This window comes from Lissotriton helveticus, chromosome 6 (genome assembly GCF_964261635.1).
Source record: "Lissotriton helveticus chromosome 6, aLisHel1.1, whole genome shotgun sequence".
Taxonomy (NCBI): Eukaryota; Metazoa; Chordata; class Amphibia; order Caudata; family Salamandridae; genus Lissotriton; species Lissotriton helveticus.
In genome coordinates this window covers 25894609-25913258 of record NC_136067.1, presented here as the reverse complement: position 1 = coordinate 25913258, position 18650 = coordinate 25894609, and the positions used below count along the sequence as shown (strand labels likewise).

Below are 18650 nucleotides of genomic sequence, written 5' to 3'. Positions count from 1 at the left end.
TGCACCATCAGGATTCAAGCAAGCCGGGCCGAAGACGGCTGAAATGCCAGAAACCGGTCCCCGGAAGCTTGTTTCCTTCCCAGTGTAAGAATTGGCTTTTGTAGTCTGGTCTGCCCTGGTCCCATGATGCACTGGGCCAGGGACAGACTAATTTGCATACAGCCAGGTTCTGAAACTGGGATGGTGCAATGAGCTAAAAAAACGGTGTTGGATCTAGCCCTGATCTCTTGACTGGGTGAGAGTATTCTGCTTAATTCAGAGACCCTGTCCATCACCACCCCTTGTTGTAAATAATTTTGTCCACTCCAAGCGTGGAAGGGTATACTCAGATGTGAGTCCCTTGCTCATTGCACCATCAGGATTCAAGCAAGCCGGGCCGAAGACGGCTGAAATGCCAGAAACCGGTCCCCGGAAGCTTGTTTCCTTCCCAGTGTAAGAATTGGCTTTTGTAGTCTGGTCTGCCCTGTTCCCATGATGCACTGGGCCAGGGACAGACTAATTTGCATACAGCCAGGTTCTGAAACTGGGATGGTGCAATGAGCATAAAACGGTGTTGGATCTAGCCCTGATCTCTTGACTGGGTGAGAGTATTCTGCTTAATTCAGAGACTCTGTCCATCACCACCCCTTGTTGTAAATAATTTTGTCCACCCCAAGCGTGGAAGGGTATACTCAGATGTGACTCCCTTGCTCATTGCACCATCAGGATTCAAGCAAGCCGGGCCGAAGACGGCTGAAATGCCAGAAACCGGTCCCCGGAAGCTTGTTTCCTTCCCAGTGTAAGAATTGGCTTTTATAGTCTGGTCTGCCCTGTTCCCATGATGCACTGGGCCAGGGACAGACTAATTTGCATACAGCCAGGTTCTGAAACTGGGATGGTGCAATGAGCTAAAAAACGGTGTTGGATCTAGCCCTGATCTCTTGACTGGGTGAGAGTATTCTGCTTAATTCAGAGACTCTGTCCATCACCACCCCTTGTTGTAAATAATTTTGTCCACCCCAAGCGTGGAAGGGTATACTCAGATGTGAATCCCTTGCTCATTGCACCATCAGGATTCAAGCAAGCTGGGCCGAAGACGGCTGAAATGCCAGAAACCGGTCCCCGGAAGCTTGTTTCCTTCCCAGTGTAAGAATTGGCTTTTGTAGTCTGGTCTGCCCTGTTCCCATGATGCACTGGGCCAGGGACAGACTAATTTGCATACAGCCAGGTTCTGAAACTGGGATGGTGCAATGAGCTAAAAAACGGTGTTGGATCTAGCCCTGATCTCTTGACTGGGTGAGAGTATTCTGCTTAATTCAGAGACTCTGTCCATCACCACCCCTTGTTGTAAATAATTTTGTCCACCCCAAGCGTGGAAGGGTATTCTCAGATGTGAGTCCCTTGCTCATTGCACCATCAGGATTCAAGCAATCCGGGCCGAAGACGGCTGAAATGCCAGAAACCGGTCCCCGGAAGCTTGTTTCCTTCCCAGTGTAAGAATTGGCTTTTGTAGTCTGGTCTGCCCTGGTCCCATGATGCACTGGGCCAGGGACAGACTAATTTGCATACAGCCAGGTTCTGAAACTGGGATGGTGCAATGAGCTAAAAAACGGTGTTGGATCTAGCCCTGATCTCTTGACTGGGTGAGAGTATTCTGCTTAATTCAGAGACTCTGTCCATCACCACCCCTTGTTGTAAATAATTTTGTCCACTCCAAGCGTGGAAGGGTATACTCAGATGTGAGTCCCTTGCTCATTGCACCATCAGGATTCAAGCAAGCCGGGCCGAAGACGGCTGAAATGCCAGAAACCGGTCCCCTGAAGCTTGTTTCCTTCCCAGTGTAAGAATTGGCTTTTGTAGTCTGGTCTGCCCTGTTCCCATGATGCACTGGGCCAGGGACAGACTAATTTGCATACAGCCAGGTTCTGAAACTGGGATGGTGCAATGAGCATAAAACGGTGTTGGATCTAGCCCTGATCTCTTGACTGGGTGAGAGTATTCTGCTTAATTCAGAGACTCTGTCGATCACCACCCCTTGTTGTAAATAATTTTGTCCACCCCAAGCGTGGAAGGGTATACTCAGATGTGAGTCCCTTGCTCATTGCACCATCAGGATTCAAGCAAGCCGGGCCGAAGACGGCTGAAATGCCAGAAACCGGTCCCCGGAAGCTTGTTTCCTTCCCAGTGTAAGAATTGGCTTTTGTAGTCTGGTCTGCCCTGTTCCCATGATGCACTGGGCCAGGGACAGACTAATTTGCATACAGCCAGGTTCTGAAACTGGGATGGTGCAATGAGCTAAAAAACGGTGTTGGATCTAGCCCTGATCTCTTGACTGGGTGAGAGTATTCTGCTTAATTCAGAGACTCTGTCCATCACCACCCCTTGTTGTAAATAATTTTGTCCACCCCAAGCGTGGAAGGGTATACTCAGATGTGAGTCCCTTGCTCATTGCACCATCAGGATTCAAGCAAGCCGGGCCGAAGACGGCTGAAATGCCAGAAACCGGTCCCCGGAAGCTTGTTTCCTTCCCAGTGTAAGAATTGGCTTTTGTAGTCTGGTCTGCCCTGTTCCCATGATGCACTGGGCCAGGGACAGACTAATTTGCATACAGCCAGGTTCTGAAACTGGGATGGTGCAATGAGCTAAAAAACGGTGTTGGATCTAGCCCTGATCTCTTGACCGGGTGAGAGTATTCTGCTTAATTCAGAGAGTCTGTCCATCACCACCCCTTGTTGTAAATAATTTTGTCCACCCCAAGCGTGGAAGGGTATACTCAGATGTGAGTCCCTTGCTCATTGCACCATCAGGATTCAAGCAAGCCGGGCCGAAGACGGCTGAAATGCCAGAAACCGGTCCCCGGAAGCTTGTTTCCTTCCCAGTGTAAGAATTGGCTTTTGTAGTCTGGTCTGCCCTGTTCCCATGATGCACTGGGCCAGGGACAGACTAATTTGCATACAGCCAGGTTCTGGAACTGGGATGGTGCAATGAGCTAAAAAACGGTGTTGGATCTAGCCCTGATCTCTTGACTGGGTGAGAGTATTCTGCTTAATTCAGAGACTCTGTCCATCACCACCCCTTGTTGTAAATAATTTTGTCCACCCCAAGCGTGGAAGGGTATTCTCAGATGTGAGTCCCTTGCTCATTGCACCATCAGGATTCAAGCAAGCCGGGCCGAAGACGGCTGAAATGCCAGAAACCGGTCCCCGGAAGCTTGTTTCCTTCCCAGTGTAAGAATTGGCTTTTGTAGTCTGGTCTGCCCTGGTCCCATGATGCACTGGGCCAGGGACAGACTAATTTGCATACAGCCAGGTTCTGAAACTGGGATGGTGCAATGAGCTAAAAAACGGTGTTGGATCTAGCCCTGATCTCTTGACTGGGTGAGAGTATTCTGCTTAATTCAGAGACTCTGTCCATCACCACCCCTTGTTGTAAATAATTTTGTCCACCCCAAGCGTGGAAGGGTATACTCAGATGTGAGTCCCTTGCTCATTGCACCATCAGGATTCAAGCAAGCCGGGCCGAAGACGGCTGAAATGCCAGAAACCGGTCCCCGGAAGCTTGTTTCCTTCCCAGTGTAAGAATTGGCTTTTGTAGTCTGGTCTGCCCTGTTCCCATGATGCACTGGGCCAGGGACAGACTAATTTGCATACAGCCAGGTTCTGAAACTGGGATGGTGCAATGAGCATAAAACGGTGTTGGATCTAGCCCTGATCTCTTGACTGGGTGAGAGTATTCTGCTTAATTCAGAGACTCTGTCCATCACCACCCCTTGTTGTAAATAATTTTGTCCACCCCAAGCGTGGAAGGGTATACTCAGATGTGAGTCCCTTGCTCATTGCACCATCAGGATTCAAGCAAGCCGGGCCGAAGACGGCTGAAATGCCAGAAACCGGTCCCCAGAAGCTTGTTTCCTTCCCAGTGTAAGAATTGGCTTTTGTAGTCTGGTCTGCCCTGTTCCCATGATGCACTGGGCCAGGGACAGACTAATTTGCATACAGCCAGGTTCTGAAACTGGGATGGTGCAATGAGCTAAAAAACGGTGTTGGATCTAGCCCTGATCTCTTGACTGGGTGAGAGTATTCTGCTTAATTCAGAGACTCTGTCCATCACCACCCCTTGTTGTAAATAATTTTGTCCACCCCAAGCGTGGAAGGGTATACTCAGATGTGAGTCCCTTGCTCATTGCACCATCAGGATTCAAGCAAGCCGGGCCGAAGACGGCTGAAATGCCAGAAACCGGTCCCCGGAAGCTTGTTTCCTTCCCAGTGTAAGAATTGGCTTTTGTAGTCTGATCTGCCCTGTTCCCATGATGCACTGGGCCAGGGACAGACTAATTTGCATACAGCCAGGTTCTGAAACTGGGATGGTGCAATGAGCTAAAAAACGGTGTTGGATCTAGCCCTGATCTCTTGACTGGGTGAGAGTATTCTGCTTAATTCAGAGACTCTGTCCATCACCACCCCTTGTTGTAAATAATTTTGTCCACCCCAAGCGTGGAAGGGTATACTCAGATGTGAGTCCCTTGCTCATTGCACCATCAGGATTCAAGCAAGCCGGGCCGAAGACGGCTGAAATGCCAGAAACCGGTCCCCGGAAGCTTGTTTCCTTCCCAGTGTAAGAATTGGCTTTTGTAGTCTGGTCTGCCCTGTTCCCATGATGCACTGGGCCAGGGACAGACTAATTTGCATACAGCCAGGTTCTGGAACTGGGATGGTGCAATGAGCTAAAAAACGGTGTTGGATCTAGCCCTGATCTCTTGACTGGGTGAGAGTATTCTGCTTAATTCAGAGACTCTGTCCATCACCACCCCTTGTTGTAAATAATTTTGTCCACCCCAAGCGTGGAAGGGTATTCTCAGATGTGAGTCCCTTGCTCATTGCACCATCAGGATTCAAGCAAGCCGGGCCGAAGACGGCTGAAATGCCAGAAACCGGTCCCCGGAAGCTTGTTTCCTTCCCAGTGTAAGAATTGGCTTTTGTAGTCTGGTCTGCCCTGGTCCCATGATGCACTGGGCCAGGGACAGACTAATTTGCATACAGCCAGGTTCTGAAACTGGGATGGTGCAATGAGCTAAAAAACGGTGTTGGATCTAGCCCTGATCTCTTGACTGGGTGAGAGTATTCTGCTTAATTCAGAGACTCTGTCCATCACCACCCCTTGTTGTAAATAATTTTGTCCACCCCAAGCGTGGAAGGGTATACTCAGATGTGAGTCCCTTGCTCATTGCACCATCAGGATTCAAGCAAGCCGGGCCGAAGACGGCTGAAATGCCAGAAACCGGTCCCCGGAAGCTTGTTTCCTTCCCAGTGTAAGAATTGGCTTTTGTAGTCTGGTCTGCCCTGTTCCCATGATGCACTGGGCCAGGGACAGACTAATTTGCATACAGCCAGGTTCTGAAACTGGGATGGTGCAATGAGCATAAAACGGTGTTGGATCTAGCCCTGATCTCTTGACTGGGTGAGAGTATTCTGCTTAATTCAGAGACTCTGTCCATCACCACCCCTTGTTGTAAATAATTTTGTCCACCCCAAGCGTGGAAGGGTATACTCAGATGTGAGTCCCTTGCTCATTGCACCATCAGGATTCAAGCAAGCCGGGCCGAAGACGGCTGAAATGCCAGAAACCGGTCCCCAGAAGCTTGTTTCCTTCCCAGTGTAAGAATTGGCTTTTGTAGTCTGGTCTGCCCTGTTCCCATGATGCACTGGGCCAGGGACAGACTAATTTGCATACAGCCAGGTTCTGAAACTGGGATGGTGCAATGAGCTAAAAAACGGTGTTGGATCTAGCCCTGATCTCTTGACTGGGTGAGAGTATTCTGCTTAATTCAGAGACTCTGTCCATCACCACCCCTTGTTGTAAATAATTTTGTCCACCCCAAGCGTGGAAGGGTATACTCAGATGTGAGTCCCTTGCTCATTGCACCATCAGGATTCAAGCAAGCCGGGCCGAAGACGGCTGAAATGCCAGAAACCGGTCCCCGGAAGCTTGTTTCCTTCCCAGTGTAAGAATTGGCTTTTGTAGTCTGATCTGCCCTGTTCCCATGATGCACTGGGCCAGGGACAGACTAATTTGCATACAGCCAGGTTCTGAAACTGGGATGGTGCAATGAGCTAAAAAACGGTGTTGGATCTAGCCCTGATCTCTTGACTGGGTGAGAGTATTCTGCTTAATTCAGAGACTCTGTCCATCACCACCCCTTGTTGTAAATAATTTTGTCCACCCCAAGCGTGGAAGGGTATACTCAGATGTGAGTCCCTTGCTCATTGCACCATCAGGATTCAAGCAAGCCGGGCCGAAGACGGCTGAAATGCCAGAAACCGGTCCCCGGAAGCTTGTTTCCTTCCCAGTTTAAGAATTGGCTTTTGTAGTCTGGTCTGCCCTGTTCCCATGATGCACTGGGCCAGGGACAGACTAATTTGCATACAGCCAGGTTCTGAAACTGGGATGGTGCAATGAGCTAAAAAACGGTGTTGGATCTAGCCCTGATCTCTTGACTGGGTGAGAGTATTCTGCTTAATTCAGAGACTCTGTCCATCACCACCCCTTGTTGTAAATAATTTTGTCCACCCCAAGCTTGGAAGGGTATTCTCAGATGTGAGTCCCTTGCTCATTGCACCATCAGGATTCAAGCAAGCCGGGCCGAAGACGGCTGAAATGCCAGAAACCGGCCCCCGGAAGCTTGTTTCCTTCCCAGTGTAAGAATTGGCTTTTGTAGTCTGGTCTGCCCTGGTCCCATGATGCACTGGGCCAGGGACAGACTAATTTGCATACAGCCAGGTTCTGAAACTGGGATGGTGCAATGAGCTAAAAAACGATGTTGGATCTAGCCCTGATCTCTTGACTGGGTGAGAGTATTCTGCTTAATTCAGAGACTCTGTCCATCACCACCCCTTCTTGTAAATAATTTTGTCCACTCCAAGCGTGGAAGGGTATACTCAGATGTGAGTCCCTTGCTCATTGCACCATCAGGATTCAAGCAAGCCGGGCCGAAGACGGCTGAAATGCCAGAAACCGGTCCCCGGAAGCTTGTTTCCTTCCCAGTGTAAGAATTGGCTTTTGTAGTCTGGTCTGCCCTGTTCCCATGATGCACTGGGCCAGGGACAGACTAATTTGCATACAGCCAGGTTCTGAAACTGGGATGGTGCAATGAGCATAAAACGGTGTTGGATCTAGCCCTGATCTCTTGACTGGGTGAGAGTATTCTGCTTAATTCAGAGACTCTGTCCATCACCACCCCTTGTTGTAAATAATTTTGTCCACCCCAAGCGTGGAAGGGTATACTCAGATGTGAGTCCCTTGCTCATTGCACCATCAGGATTCAAGCAAGCTGGGCCGAAGACGGCTGAAATGCCAGAAACCGGTCCCCGGAAGCTTGTTTCCTTCCCAGTGTAAGAATTGGCTTTTGTAGTCTGGTCTGCCCTGTTCCCATGATGCACTGGGCCAGGGACAGACTAATTTGCATACAGCCAGGTTCTGAAACTGGGATGGTGCAATGAGCTAAAAAACGGTGTTGGATCTAGCCCTGATCTCTTGACTGGGTGAGAGTATTCTGCTTAATTCAGAGACTCTGTCCATCACCACCCCTTGTTGTAAATAATTTTGTCCACCCCAAGCGTGGAAGGGTATACTCAGATGTGAGTCCCTTGCTCATTGCACCATCAGGATTCAAGCAAGCCGGGCCGAAGACGGCTGAAATGCCAGAAACCGGTCCCCGGAAGCTTGTTTCCTTCCCAGTGTAAGAATTGGCTTTTATAGTCTGGTCTGCCCTGTTCCCATGATGCACTGGGCCAGGGACAGACTAATTTGCATACAGCCAGGTTCTGAAACTGGGATGGTGCAATGAGCTAAAAAACGGTGTTGGATCTAGCCCTGATCTCTTGACTGGGTGAGAGTATTCTGCTTAATTCAGAGACTCTGTCCATCACCACCCCTTGTTGTAAATAATTTTTCCACCCCAAACGTGGAAGGGTATACTCAGATGTGAGTCCCTTGCTCATTGCACCATCAGGATTCAAGCAAGCTGGGCCGAAGACGGCTGAAATGCCAGAAACCGGTCCCCAGAAGCTTGTTTCCTTCCCAGTGTAAGAATTGGCTTTTGTAGTCTGGTCTGCCCTGTTCCCATGATGCACTGGGCCAGGGACAGACTAATTTGCATACAGCCAGGTTCTGAAACTGGGATGGTGCAATGAGCTAAAAAACGGTGTTGGATCTAGCCCTGATCTCTTGACTGGGTGAGAGTATTCTGCTTAATTCAGAGACTCTGTCCATCACCACCCCTTGTTGTAAATAATTTTGTCCACCCCAAGCGTGGAAGGGTATACTCAGATGTGAGTCCCTTGCTCATTGCACCATCAGGATTCAAGCAAGCTGGGCCGAAGACGGCTGGAATGCCAGAAACCGGTCCCCGGAAGCTTGTTTCCTTCCCAGTGTAAGAATTGGCTTTTGTAGTCTGGTCTGCCCTGTTCCCATGATGCACTGGGCCAGGGACAGACTAATTTGCATACAGCCAGGTTCTGAAACTGGGATGGTGCAATGAGCTAAAAAACGGTGTTGGATCTAGCCCTGATCTCTTGACTGGGTGAGAGTATTCTGCTTAATTCAGAGACTCTGTCCATCACCACCCCTTGTTGTAAATAATTTTGTCCACCCCAAGCGTGGAAGGGTATTCTCAGATGTGAGTCCCTTGCTCATTGCACCATCAGGATTCAAGCAATCCGGGCCGAAGACGGCTGAAATGCCAGAAACCGGTCCCCGGAAGCTTTTTTCCTTCCCAGTGTAAGAATTGGCTTTTGTAGTCTGGTCTGCCCTGGTCCCATGATGCACTGGGTCAGGGACAGACTAATTTGCATACAGCCAGGTTCTGAAACTGGGATGGTGCAATGAGCTAAAAAACGGTGTTGGATCTAGCCCTGATCTCTTGACTGGGTGAGAGTATTCTGCTTAATTCAGAGACTCTGTCCATCACCACCCCTTGTTGTAAATAATTTTGTCCACTCCAAGCGTGGAAGGGTATACTCAGATGTGAGTCCCTTGCTCATTGCACCATCAGGATTCAAGCAAGCCGGGCCGAAGAGGGCTGAAATGCCAGAAACCGGTCCCCGGAAGCTTGTTTCCTTCCCAGTGTAAGAATGGGCTTTTGTAGTCTGGTCTGCCCTGTTCCCATGATGCACTGGGCCAGGGACAGACTAATTTGCATACAGCCAGGTTCTGAAACTGGGATGGTGCAATGAGCATAAAACGGTGTTGGATCTAGCCCTGATCTCTTGACTGGATGAGAGTATTCTGCTTAATTCAGAGACTCTGTCGATCACCACCCCTTGTTGTAAATAATTTTGTCCACCCCAAGCGTGGAAGGGTATACTCAGATGTGAGTCCCTTGCTCATTGCACCATCAGGATTCAAGCAAGCCGGGCCGAAGACGGCTGAAATGCCAGAAACCGGTCCCCGGAAGCTTGTTTCCTTCCCAGTGTAAGAATTGGCTTTTGTAGTCTGGTCTGCCCTGTTCCCATGATGCACTGGGCCAGGGACAGACTAATTTGCATACAGCCAGGTTCTGAAACTGGGATGGTGCAATGAGCTAAAAAACGGTGTTGGATCTAGCCCTGATCTCTTGACTGGGTGAGAGTATTCTGCTTAATTCAGAGACTCTGTCCATCACCACCCCTTGTTGTAAATAATTTTGTCCACCCCAAGCGTGGAAGGGTATTCTCAGATGTGAGTCCCTTGCTCATTGCACCATCAGGATTCAAGCAATCCGGGCCGAAGACGGCTGAAATGCCAGAAACCGGTCCCCGGAAGCTTGTTTCCTTCCCAGTGTAAGAATTGGCTTTTGTAGTCTGGTCTGCCCTGGTCCCATGATGCACTGGGCCAGGGACAGACTAATTTGCATACAGCCAGGTTCTGAAACTGGGATGGTGCAATGAGCTAAAAAACGGTGTTGGATCTAGCCCTGATCTCTTGACTGGGTGAGAGTATTCTGCTTAATTCAGAGACTCTGTCCATCACCACCCCTTGTTGTAAATAATTTTGTCCACTCCAAGCGTGGAAGGGTATACTCAGATGTGAGTCCCTTGCTCATTGCACCATCAGGATTCAAGCAAGCCGGGCCGAAGACGGCTGAAATGCCAGAAACCGGTCCCCGGAAGCTTGTTTCCTTCCCAGTGTAAGAATTGGCTTTTGTAGTCTGGTCTGCCCTGTTCCCATGATGCACTGGGCCAGGGACAGACTAATTTGCATACAGCCAGGTTCTGAAACTGGGATGGTGCAATGAGCATAAAACGGTGTTGGATCTAGCCCTGATCTCTTGACTGGGTGAGAGTATTCTGCTTAATTCAGAGACTCTGTCGATCACCACCCCTTGTTGTAAATAATTTTGTCCACCCCAAGCGTGGAAGGGTATACTCAGATGTGAGTCCCTTGCTCATTGCACCATCAGGATTCAAGCAAGCCGGGCCGAAGACGGCTGAAATGCCAGAAACCGGTCCCCGGAAGCTTGTTTCCTTCCCAGTGTAAGAATTGGCTTTTGTAGTCTGGTCTGCCCTGTTCCCATGATGCACTGGGCCAGGGACAGACTAATTTGCATACAGCCAGGTTCTGAAACTGGGATGGTGCAATGAGCTAAAAAACGGTGTTGGATCTAGCCCTGATCTCTTGACTGGGTGAGAGTATTCTGCTTAATTCAGAGACTCTGTCCATCACCACCCCTTGTTGTAAATAATTTTGTCCACTCCAAGCGTGGAAGGGTATACTCAGATGTGAGTCCCTTGCTCATTGCACCATCAGGATTCAAGCAAGCCGGGCCGAAGACGGCTGAAATGCCAGAAACCGGTCCCCGGAAGCTTGTTTCCTTCCCAGTGTAAGAATTGGCTTTTGTAGTCTGGTCTGCCCTGTTCCCATGATGCACTGGGCCAGGGACAGACTAATTTGCATACAGCCAGGTTCTGAAACTGGGATGGTGCAATGAGCATAAAACGGTGTTGGATCTAGCCCTGATCTCTTGACTGGGTGAGAGTATTCTGCTTAATTCAGAGACTCTGTCGATCACCACCCCTTGTTGTAAATAATTTTGTCCACCCCAAGCGTGGAAGGGTATACTCAGATGTGAGTCCCTTGCTCATTGCACCATCAGGATTCAAGCAAGCCGGGCCGAAGACGGCTGAAATGCCAGAAACCGGTCCCCGGAAGCTTGTTTCCTTCCCAGTGTAAGAATTGGCTTTTGTAGTCTGGTCTGCCCTGTTCCCATGATGCACTGGGCCAGGGACAGACTAATTTGCATACAGCCAGGTTCTGAAACTGGGATGGTGCAATGAGCTAAAAAACGGTGTTGGATCTAGCCCTGATCTCTTGACTGGGTGAGAGTATTCTGCTTAATTCAGAGACTCTGTCCATCACCACCCCTTGTTGTAAATAATTTTGTCCACCCCAAGCGTGGAAGGGTATACTCAGATGTGAGTCCCTTGCTCATTGCACCATCAGGATTCAAGCAAGCCGGGCCGAAGACGGCTGAAATGCCAGAAACCGGTCCCCGGAAGCTTGTTTCCTTCCCAGTGTAAGAATTGGCTTTTATAGTCTGGTCTGCCCTGTTCCCATGATGCACTGGGCCAGGGACAGACTAATTTGCATACAGCCAGATTCTGAAACTGGGATGGTGCAATGAGCTAAAAAACGGTGTTGGATCTAGCCCTGATCTCTTGACTGGGTGAGAGTATTCTGCTTAATTCAGAGACTCTGTCCATCACCACCCCTTGTTGTAAATAATTTTTCCACCCCAAACGTGGAAGGGTATACTCAGATGTGAGTCCCTTGCTCATTGCACCATCAGGATTCAAGCAAGCTGGGCCGAAGACGGCTGAAATGCCAGAAACCGGTCCCCGGAAGCTTGTTTCCTTCCCAGTGTAAGAATTGGCTTTTGTAGTCTGGTCTGCCCTGTTCCCATGATGCACTGGGCCAGGGACAGACTAATTTGCATACAGCCAGGTTCTGAAACTGGGATGGTGCAATGAGCTAAAAAACGGTGTTGGATCTAGCCCTGATCTCTTGACTGGGTGAGAGTATTCTGCTTAATTCAGAGACTCTGTCCATCACCACCCCTTGTTGTAAATAATTTTGTCCACCCCAAGCGTGGAAGGGTATACTCAGATGTGAGTCCCTTGCTCATTGCACCATCAGGATTCAAGCAAGCTGGGCCGAAGACGGCTGAAATGCCAGAAACCGGTCCCCGGAAGCTTGTTTCCTTCCCAGTGTAAGAATTGGCTTTTGTAGTCTGGTCTGCCCTGTTCCCATGATGCACTGGGCCAGGGACAGACTAATTTGCATACAGCCAGGTTCTGAAACTGGGATGGTGCAATGAGCTAAAAAACGGTGTTGGATCTAGCCCTGATCTCTTGACTGGGTGAGAGTATTCTGCTTAATTCAGAGACTCTGTCCATCACCACCCCTTGTTGTAAATAACATTATACTCTTCAGCAGGCTAAGGGGGTGCTTTCATAAACCATGGACTAAACTTTCAAGAAGCAGTTATAACCATTACCTCTTGTAAATATCAACAGTTCAATACCAGAAATCATGTCATCAAAACATCCATGGAGTGAACCAAGCAGTATCATAACACAACCCCATCAGGATTCATTGAAGCCCGCCCCTGCAAGAAATTCAGTACAGGGAAATATTATACCACTTCATCAGCAGGCTTAAAACAGATAATCAGACATGCACAGTTACTTTAGCAAAGGCCTGGCTTCAGGCATGCAGAGTCAACCGGTACTGAGGCATCTGGGGGTTTAACTGAGGCCTCTTGGTCATGGGAGGCTCTTTGGGGCCAACGGGGCCCAGTCTCAATGTTCCCCAGGGGAGGGGCGAACTCAGGGCCCGGTCCGGCCTTCCGCCCTCCTCCCCGGGGGTTACCTGTGAACTTCAGCCCTCCGGGGCCCTTGCGTAGACTCGCAGTGAGGGGAGGGGTTTGAGCCCTCCCGGGGCCTCACTCGACCCGGCGCGGTGCAGGTGCAGCTTCGGAGCACCAGCGCCGGGGGCGAGGCGGGACCAGCATTCGGGGCAAATCGGAGGGGGCTTCCTGGCTCCATGGCCCCCTCCGCGACAAGATGGGGCTTCCCCGGGCGCCGGCGTTCACAGACGAAGGCCCGGTGCAGGCAGCCAATGGTTGCGCGGCTGTGGCGGGGGCGCGGCCGGTGACGCAGCGGCGCTCCCCGTCACGTGATGTGGGCCACAGAGGCTTCAGGCCCAACGCGGCCTGGTGCGCTTGATGCGGCGGCCCTCTCCTGGCCTACGGGGGCCGCCGAGGGTGACAAGATGAGGTGACACTTCACCGGGACGCCGGGGGTCTAGAAGCAGGGTGATTTCCGGCCCAGCGCGGCCTGCAGAGGATTCCGGAAGCCCTCTCCTGGCACACGGGGGCCGCCGAGGGGGGTACACAATACCGGCGTTGACGCCGCGGCCTCAGAGGAGATTCCTCGGTGTCTCAGGAGGGCGCAAACGGCTCCGGGCCGTGGCGTTGAGTCACCCTGAGCAGTGCACTTACTTCCCAGAGCGCTACGGGGGCAAACACGCGGGCTATATAGCGCGTGGGCCAGAACAGCGCCGGAAAGCACTTGAGGGCACTCGATGTGGGGGCGCTCCCAGTGGCACGGCAGGGCTTAGGGCAATAGCGCTATACAGTACAGGCAGTCCCAGATACAGCGCTGGACAGGGGGCAAGAGATAGTGCTTTTCACACAGTTCAGCAGGGGCTGCACAGTCCAGTACCTGGTCGATCCCCCAGCAGTCTCTGGTTAAAGGAAATAGTCTTGTTGGTGCTTGGATGGTTCTGCGCCCTTAGGTGATGGTTTCTTGAAGTTGGGGGGGGTTGAGCTGGAGGCTGGATGAGTTTTCCTCAGTCACTGCAGATGGAACCTGGGGTTCCCTACCGCTGGGCCAGATCAGGGGGCTAGTCTAGGACACCTCACTCAGCTTAAGAGGCAGCACCTAAATCCTGTCACTCCCAGTGGCATAAGTTCCTAACAAGGCCCTCCCGCCTAAATCTCCTGCGTGGGTTCCCCAGGTCAGTGATGCCCCAACTGACTAGAAAAAGTTCCCTCCCTTGCTTACGTATGCCCAGGTCAGTTGACCACTCTCTAAGGCGGCAAAAATCAACTCCGCCTTTCTTCTGGAAGGTACAAGGAGCTCCCCCACTCTACCTATGGACAGGGGATGGCAGGCTGGCATTGCAACATTGTATGGGGATCCAGCCAGCTCCTGGCAACTAGGGTGCTACACTAAAAGACCACGCTGCAGTAGCAGGGGCTAGTGGCAGCCATGTTTAAAGTAGAGAGCACCTGCACCCTAACATGGATTAGCCATGAAAAAGTGCCTGAAGACCTAAGGGCCAACAAAAAGAGAAGGTGGGAAAAATGAGGCAAGGGCAAAAAAAATAGGAAAGACCACCGTAGGGCTGACAGGTCTAACAATGCCTTGCTTGGTCTCGAGCTCTTCCTGCACCGTGTGGGGGAAGTATTGGTACTGGGGTACCAAACTGATGGTGTCATCCATGATCGTTGTGAGGGACTTGGATTGGCCTAGCTGTGTGACTCTGCCAACTCGGGCGCTTGTTGCTTGGAGGGAACCAGAGGCCAACAGGTGCATCACAACAAGCAGCTTTGTCTGACGTGGTATGATGGTTCTCCGCTGTGTTGGTACCATCAGCCGATGGCCAATGGTGGTTAGGATGTGAAGATGCGTTGTCCCTTAGAGACTCTACTGGGCAATGACATTCTCTAGTGTTGGGTCTATGAAGTTGTTGCATTTTCTGGGGTCGCTGTGTTTGTCTGCGCTGCCTCAGGGATGGTCCGGTGGGGGAGGGTTCCTGGAGGTGGTGGCAGTGGGTGTTGTTACCCTCGTGGGTGTACAGGCCCGCATGTTCAGTGGCTCCATGGCTTCTGTTGCTCTTCAGGTGTGGATGTGGGCTGGGCTCCATTGTGTAGTGCAGGCTGTGGTCCGACTTTGCACCAGGTCAGAGCAGGTGTTAGTTTCCTGCTGCTAATGTGCCTTGTACCATGTTTTGTGGTCGTATCGCCGATCTTGCTGGTTGTTGAGAATGTTGCAGAGTGGTATTGTTGCAGCTTTTTGCACAGTAATGCCCACTCTGCATCTCACTAGCGATAGTTGTCGGGGTCGTCTGTGGCGATCTTTTTTAAGGCCGCTATCGTGGGTAAACTGGTGCTATGAGCTGTTAGCACCAGCTTGTGAGTGGGTTGATAAATTTATCGCAACTTTGGCTGCGATAAAGTGCTGGTAACTCGGTGACGACACCTTGAGAATATTTCCCGTTGGATAGTCCTCCAGTGAAAGACCTTTGCAAAGGCCTGATGTAAAGTTGATAATCCCGATTTCAGAGTTAGATGAAATATCTAAATTGAAATCCAGAATAATTACTTTAAGAGAGGTATCCTTTCGGAAAGATGATCAAGCATTAATAAAAGAATATATATCATAAAGATATGACTGCACACGAAGGGAGGTAGCGGAAAAGGAGGTGGAATTATTTTAACATTCAGACCTAGATCCCTTTAGGTTGATATATAACTCCTTCCTCAACACCATAGAGATGGCCAATTTTTGCACAATCTGAGTTGGGGTCAAAAATGCAAACACTTTTAATATAAACTTCACTTTTTGGATCTGTAGTGTATGGTCACTATTCGCAAAGATATTACAAACCTGTTTTTAGGAGGAAAAAAAACATGTTTCAAGAGGGCACAAAATGGAAGGTTAATAACTGGGAGAGATAGATCTATATTGCCAACAGAATAACTTTGCTCCCGTTTAGAATTCGGGAAGTGGGATAGAATGAAGAGTTTGTGTAGAAGAAACCCAAGAAACACAAATGTCACAAACTCAAAGTGTACAGTTTACTCCAATAGTTTTTCACCCACATTTTGACTAAATATCTGATTTGTCAGAATTACTTTGTGGGATCTGACACGAGTCTTACCTGTGCACTGTACGGACGCATGCCTTTTTTGGGAACAAGATGCTGGTGGGCTGGAGCTGTAGGAGCACTTTAACACGCTGGACTCATCCCCTCTGCAGCCCACATTGGACATTCCAGGAAACCTGTTAAGGGGGGCTCCAAAGACAGACCCTCCAGGGGCTGAGATTGGCACTCCACAACCAAGCTGTCTGCAGACCACAGCGGCATCGTTCATGTCCCAAGACAAGTCACAAATTGTTCCTTCAATGTTATTTATCATAACTAGCACAACCCCAGCACAAGGATCCGCAGCATTAGAGAGGCGAACGACATGTGTGTCAACTGCAAAGAAACATAGAGAAATAAAACGTTTACTATATTTCAAACCATAAATGTACATATTAAGTGCAACTCCCAGCACAGTGCCCTCATATCAATCTCACCCAATCACAGGGGGGCAGGGAGGAGGGTGAGAGAGAGAGAAAATGGAAGAGGAAGAGAAAGAAAACGATAGAGCAAGAGATAGAGAGAGGGAGAAAGAGAGAACAAGAGTAAGCAGGAGAAAAAAAGGGTGAGACCAAGAAAGAAAGAGAAAGAATGAGAGAAAGAGAGAGGATTAGAGAAGCTGGGGTGAGAAAAAGATGGACACGGTGAGAGAACAGGTAAGATAGAGAGATTGATATGGAATAAGAGAGAGATAAAGGGGAACAGGGACCAAGAGAGAGAGGAATAAAGGGAATCAAGAACACAAGAGAGGGAGTGAGAGCAAGAGAAATGGATGGCGAGAAAAAGACCAATAGACAGTGAGAGATAAGATAGAGAACTAGAGAAGGAAATAGGGAGTGAAAGATAAAAAATGTGAAGGGAGAGAGAGAAGGAAAGTGGGAGAAAAACTAAGAGAATTAGTGACAGATCAAGAGATAAAAAACAGAAGTATGAAACAGGGAAAGAACAGAAAGAGAAGCAGAGAAAGCATGAGAGAAGAGAGAGGGCGAAATAGGAAAAGTGAGGGAGATAGAGAGAAGAACGATAGTGAGAGAAATAGAGAGTGAGGGAGAGCAAGAGACAAGTGGAGCAAAGAAGAGAGAGAAAGAGGGAAAGAAAAAGATGGAGGGCGAACAAGAGCAAACATGAACAATAGAGAGGGCAGAAGAAGAGAGAGAAAGGGAGAGATGGGGAGAAGCCACGAGAGGCAGAGAGAAAGAGAGTGATTGAGAATGGTCTGAACAATAAATCTTTACTTTTCACAATACTAAGAGATATAATGTAAATGTCATGTGTGCGTGTGTATAATGAAGAGATCAGGATATTTAATTACTTCTCTGCAGGCTTGAGCCGGGAGAAAGCTAGCTGTCACAGTCTCAGCTATATGTGTCCTATTCCTAGGACACCCCCACGCCGATGGGCCACCAGTTGTAGCGTGTGCCCCCCACCCGCCTCGCTGAGCCTGCCTGCTGCCGGCTGACCACGCCCCCTGCCTCGCTCGGCGTGGTCTCCTGCGGTCTGTGCCTGCTGATTTATTTCTGTTGCCTGGTTGCCTAATTTAGGCTTTTTGCCCCTTTTTCTCGCTTCTGTGGGCCCCCCTGTGCTGTTTGTCCCCATTGTTGCCCCCTGTGCCCTCCCGCCCCGCTCCCCGCTTCCCGCCGCCGTTAGATAGGACACGCCCCCTTTTCTTTCTGTGCCCTCCCCGCTCCCGCCTCCCAGCTGCTCCTCCCTCCCTCGCACTTGGCCATAAATGGCGACCGTGCGCCCGCGCAGCGGGCGCGCCGATTGTGCGCCGAAGGCGCGCCAAAGGTAAGCCCGTCTGCGCCCGTCCGCGCCTGGCCCGCGCCCAGCGCCCGGACCCCTGGCCTCCGCAGACACCAGCCCATCCGCCGGACCTACGATGCCACCGAACTCAACGCACTCAACACCGGCCGATCCCCGGGATGCCACCGAGCCACCCCGAGACGCACCCACGGAACCTTCAGCTGCCACTCCTGCAAGTTCACCTGCAACCGGACCTGCACTACACCAGCACCCAACAAGCCGAACACCAGCAGCAACCACCTGAAGTGCATCCTGCTCAATACCCGCTCTATCCACAGACACGCCATCGAACTCTGGAACCTCCTCGACACCACTTCTCCAGACATCGCCTTCCTCACGGAAACCTGGATGAACGCATCCTCAGCACCCGACATCGCCATCGCCATCCCGGATGGATACAAGATCTCCCGGAGGGACCGCGCCAACCAGACGGGAGGAGGCATCGCCATCATCCACAGGAACACCATCCGCATCACGACCAACACCGACGACACCCTCACAACCGCCGAACAGCTGCACTTCCAGATCCACACAGACCCCAAGACCACCCTCAGAGGCACCCTCATCTACAGCCCCCGGGACCTCGCACACAATTCAGCGAAGACATCGCCGACTTCATCAGCCCGCGCGCCCTCCCCTCCGCTGACTACATCCTCCTCGGGGACCTCAACTTCCACCTGGAGAACAACAACGACCGCAACACCACCACCCAGCTGGACAACCTCGCCAACCTCGGTCTCAAGCAGCTGGTGATCACCCCCACCCACTTCGCTGGACACACGCTCGACGCCGTCTTCTCATCCAGCAAGGACATTGTCTACAGCCACGCCACCGGACTCCACTGGACGGACCACAGCTGCGTCCACTTTAGCTTCAGAAGAACCACAACCCACCACCACCAG

The 18650-nt window shown here is 50.6% G+C and overlaps 1 protein-coding gene across 1 annotated transcript in view; it reads right to left on the bottom strand.

The window, feature by feature from the left end:
* Positions 1–16339, bottom strand: part of LOC144762174 (soluble scavenger receptor cysteine-rich domain-containing protein SSC5D-like) — a 208369-nt gene extending 192030 nt beyond the window's left edge. The window contains exon 1 of the mRNA XM_078647332.1: positions 15961–16339. Within this exon, the coding sequence (XP_078503458.1) occupies positions 15961–16339 (379 nt within the window). The remainder of the gene's footprint in view (positions 1–15960) is intronic.
* Between the last annotated feature and the right edge of the window lie 2311 nt (positions 16340–18650).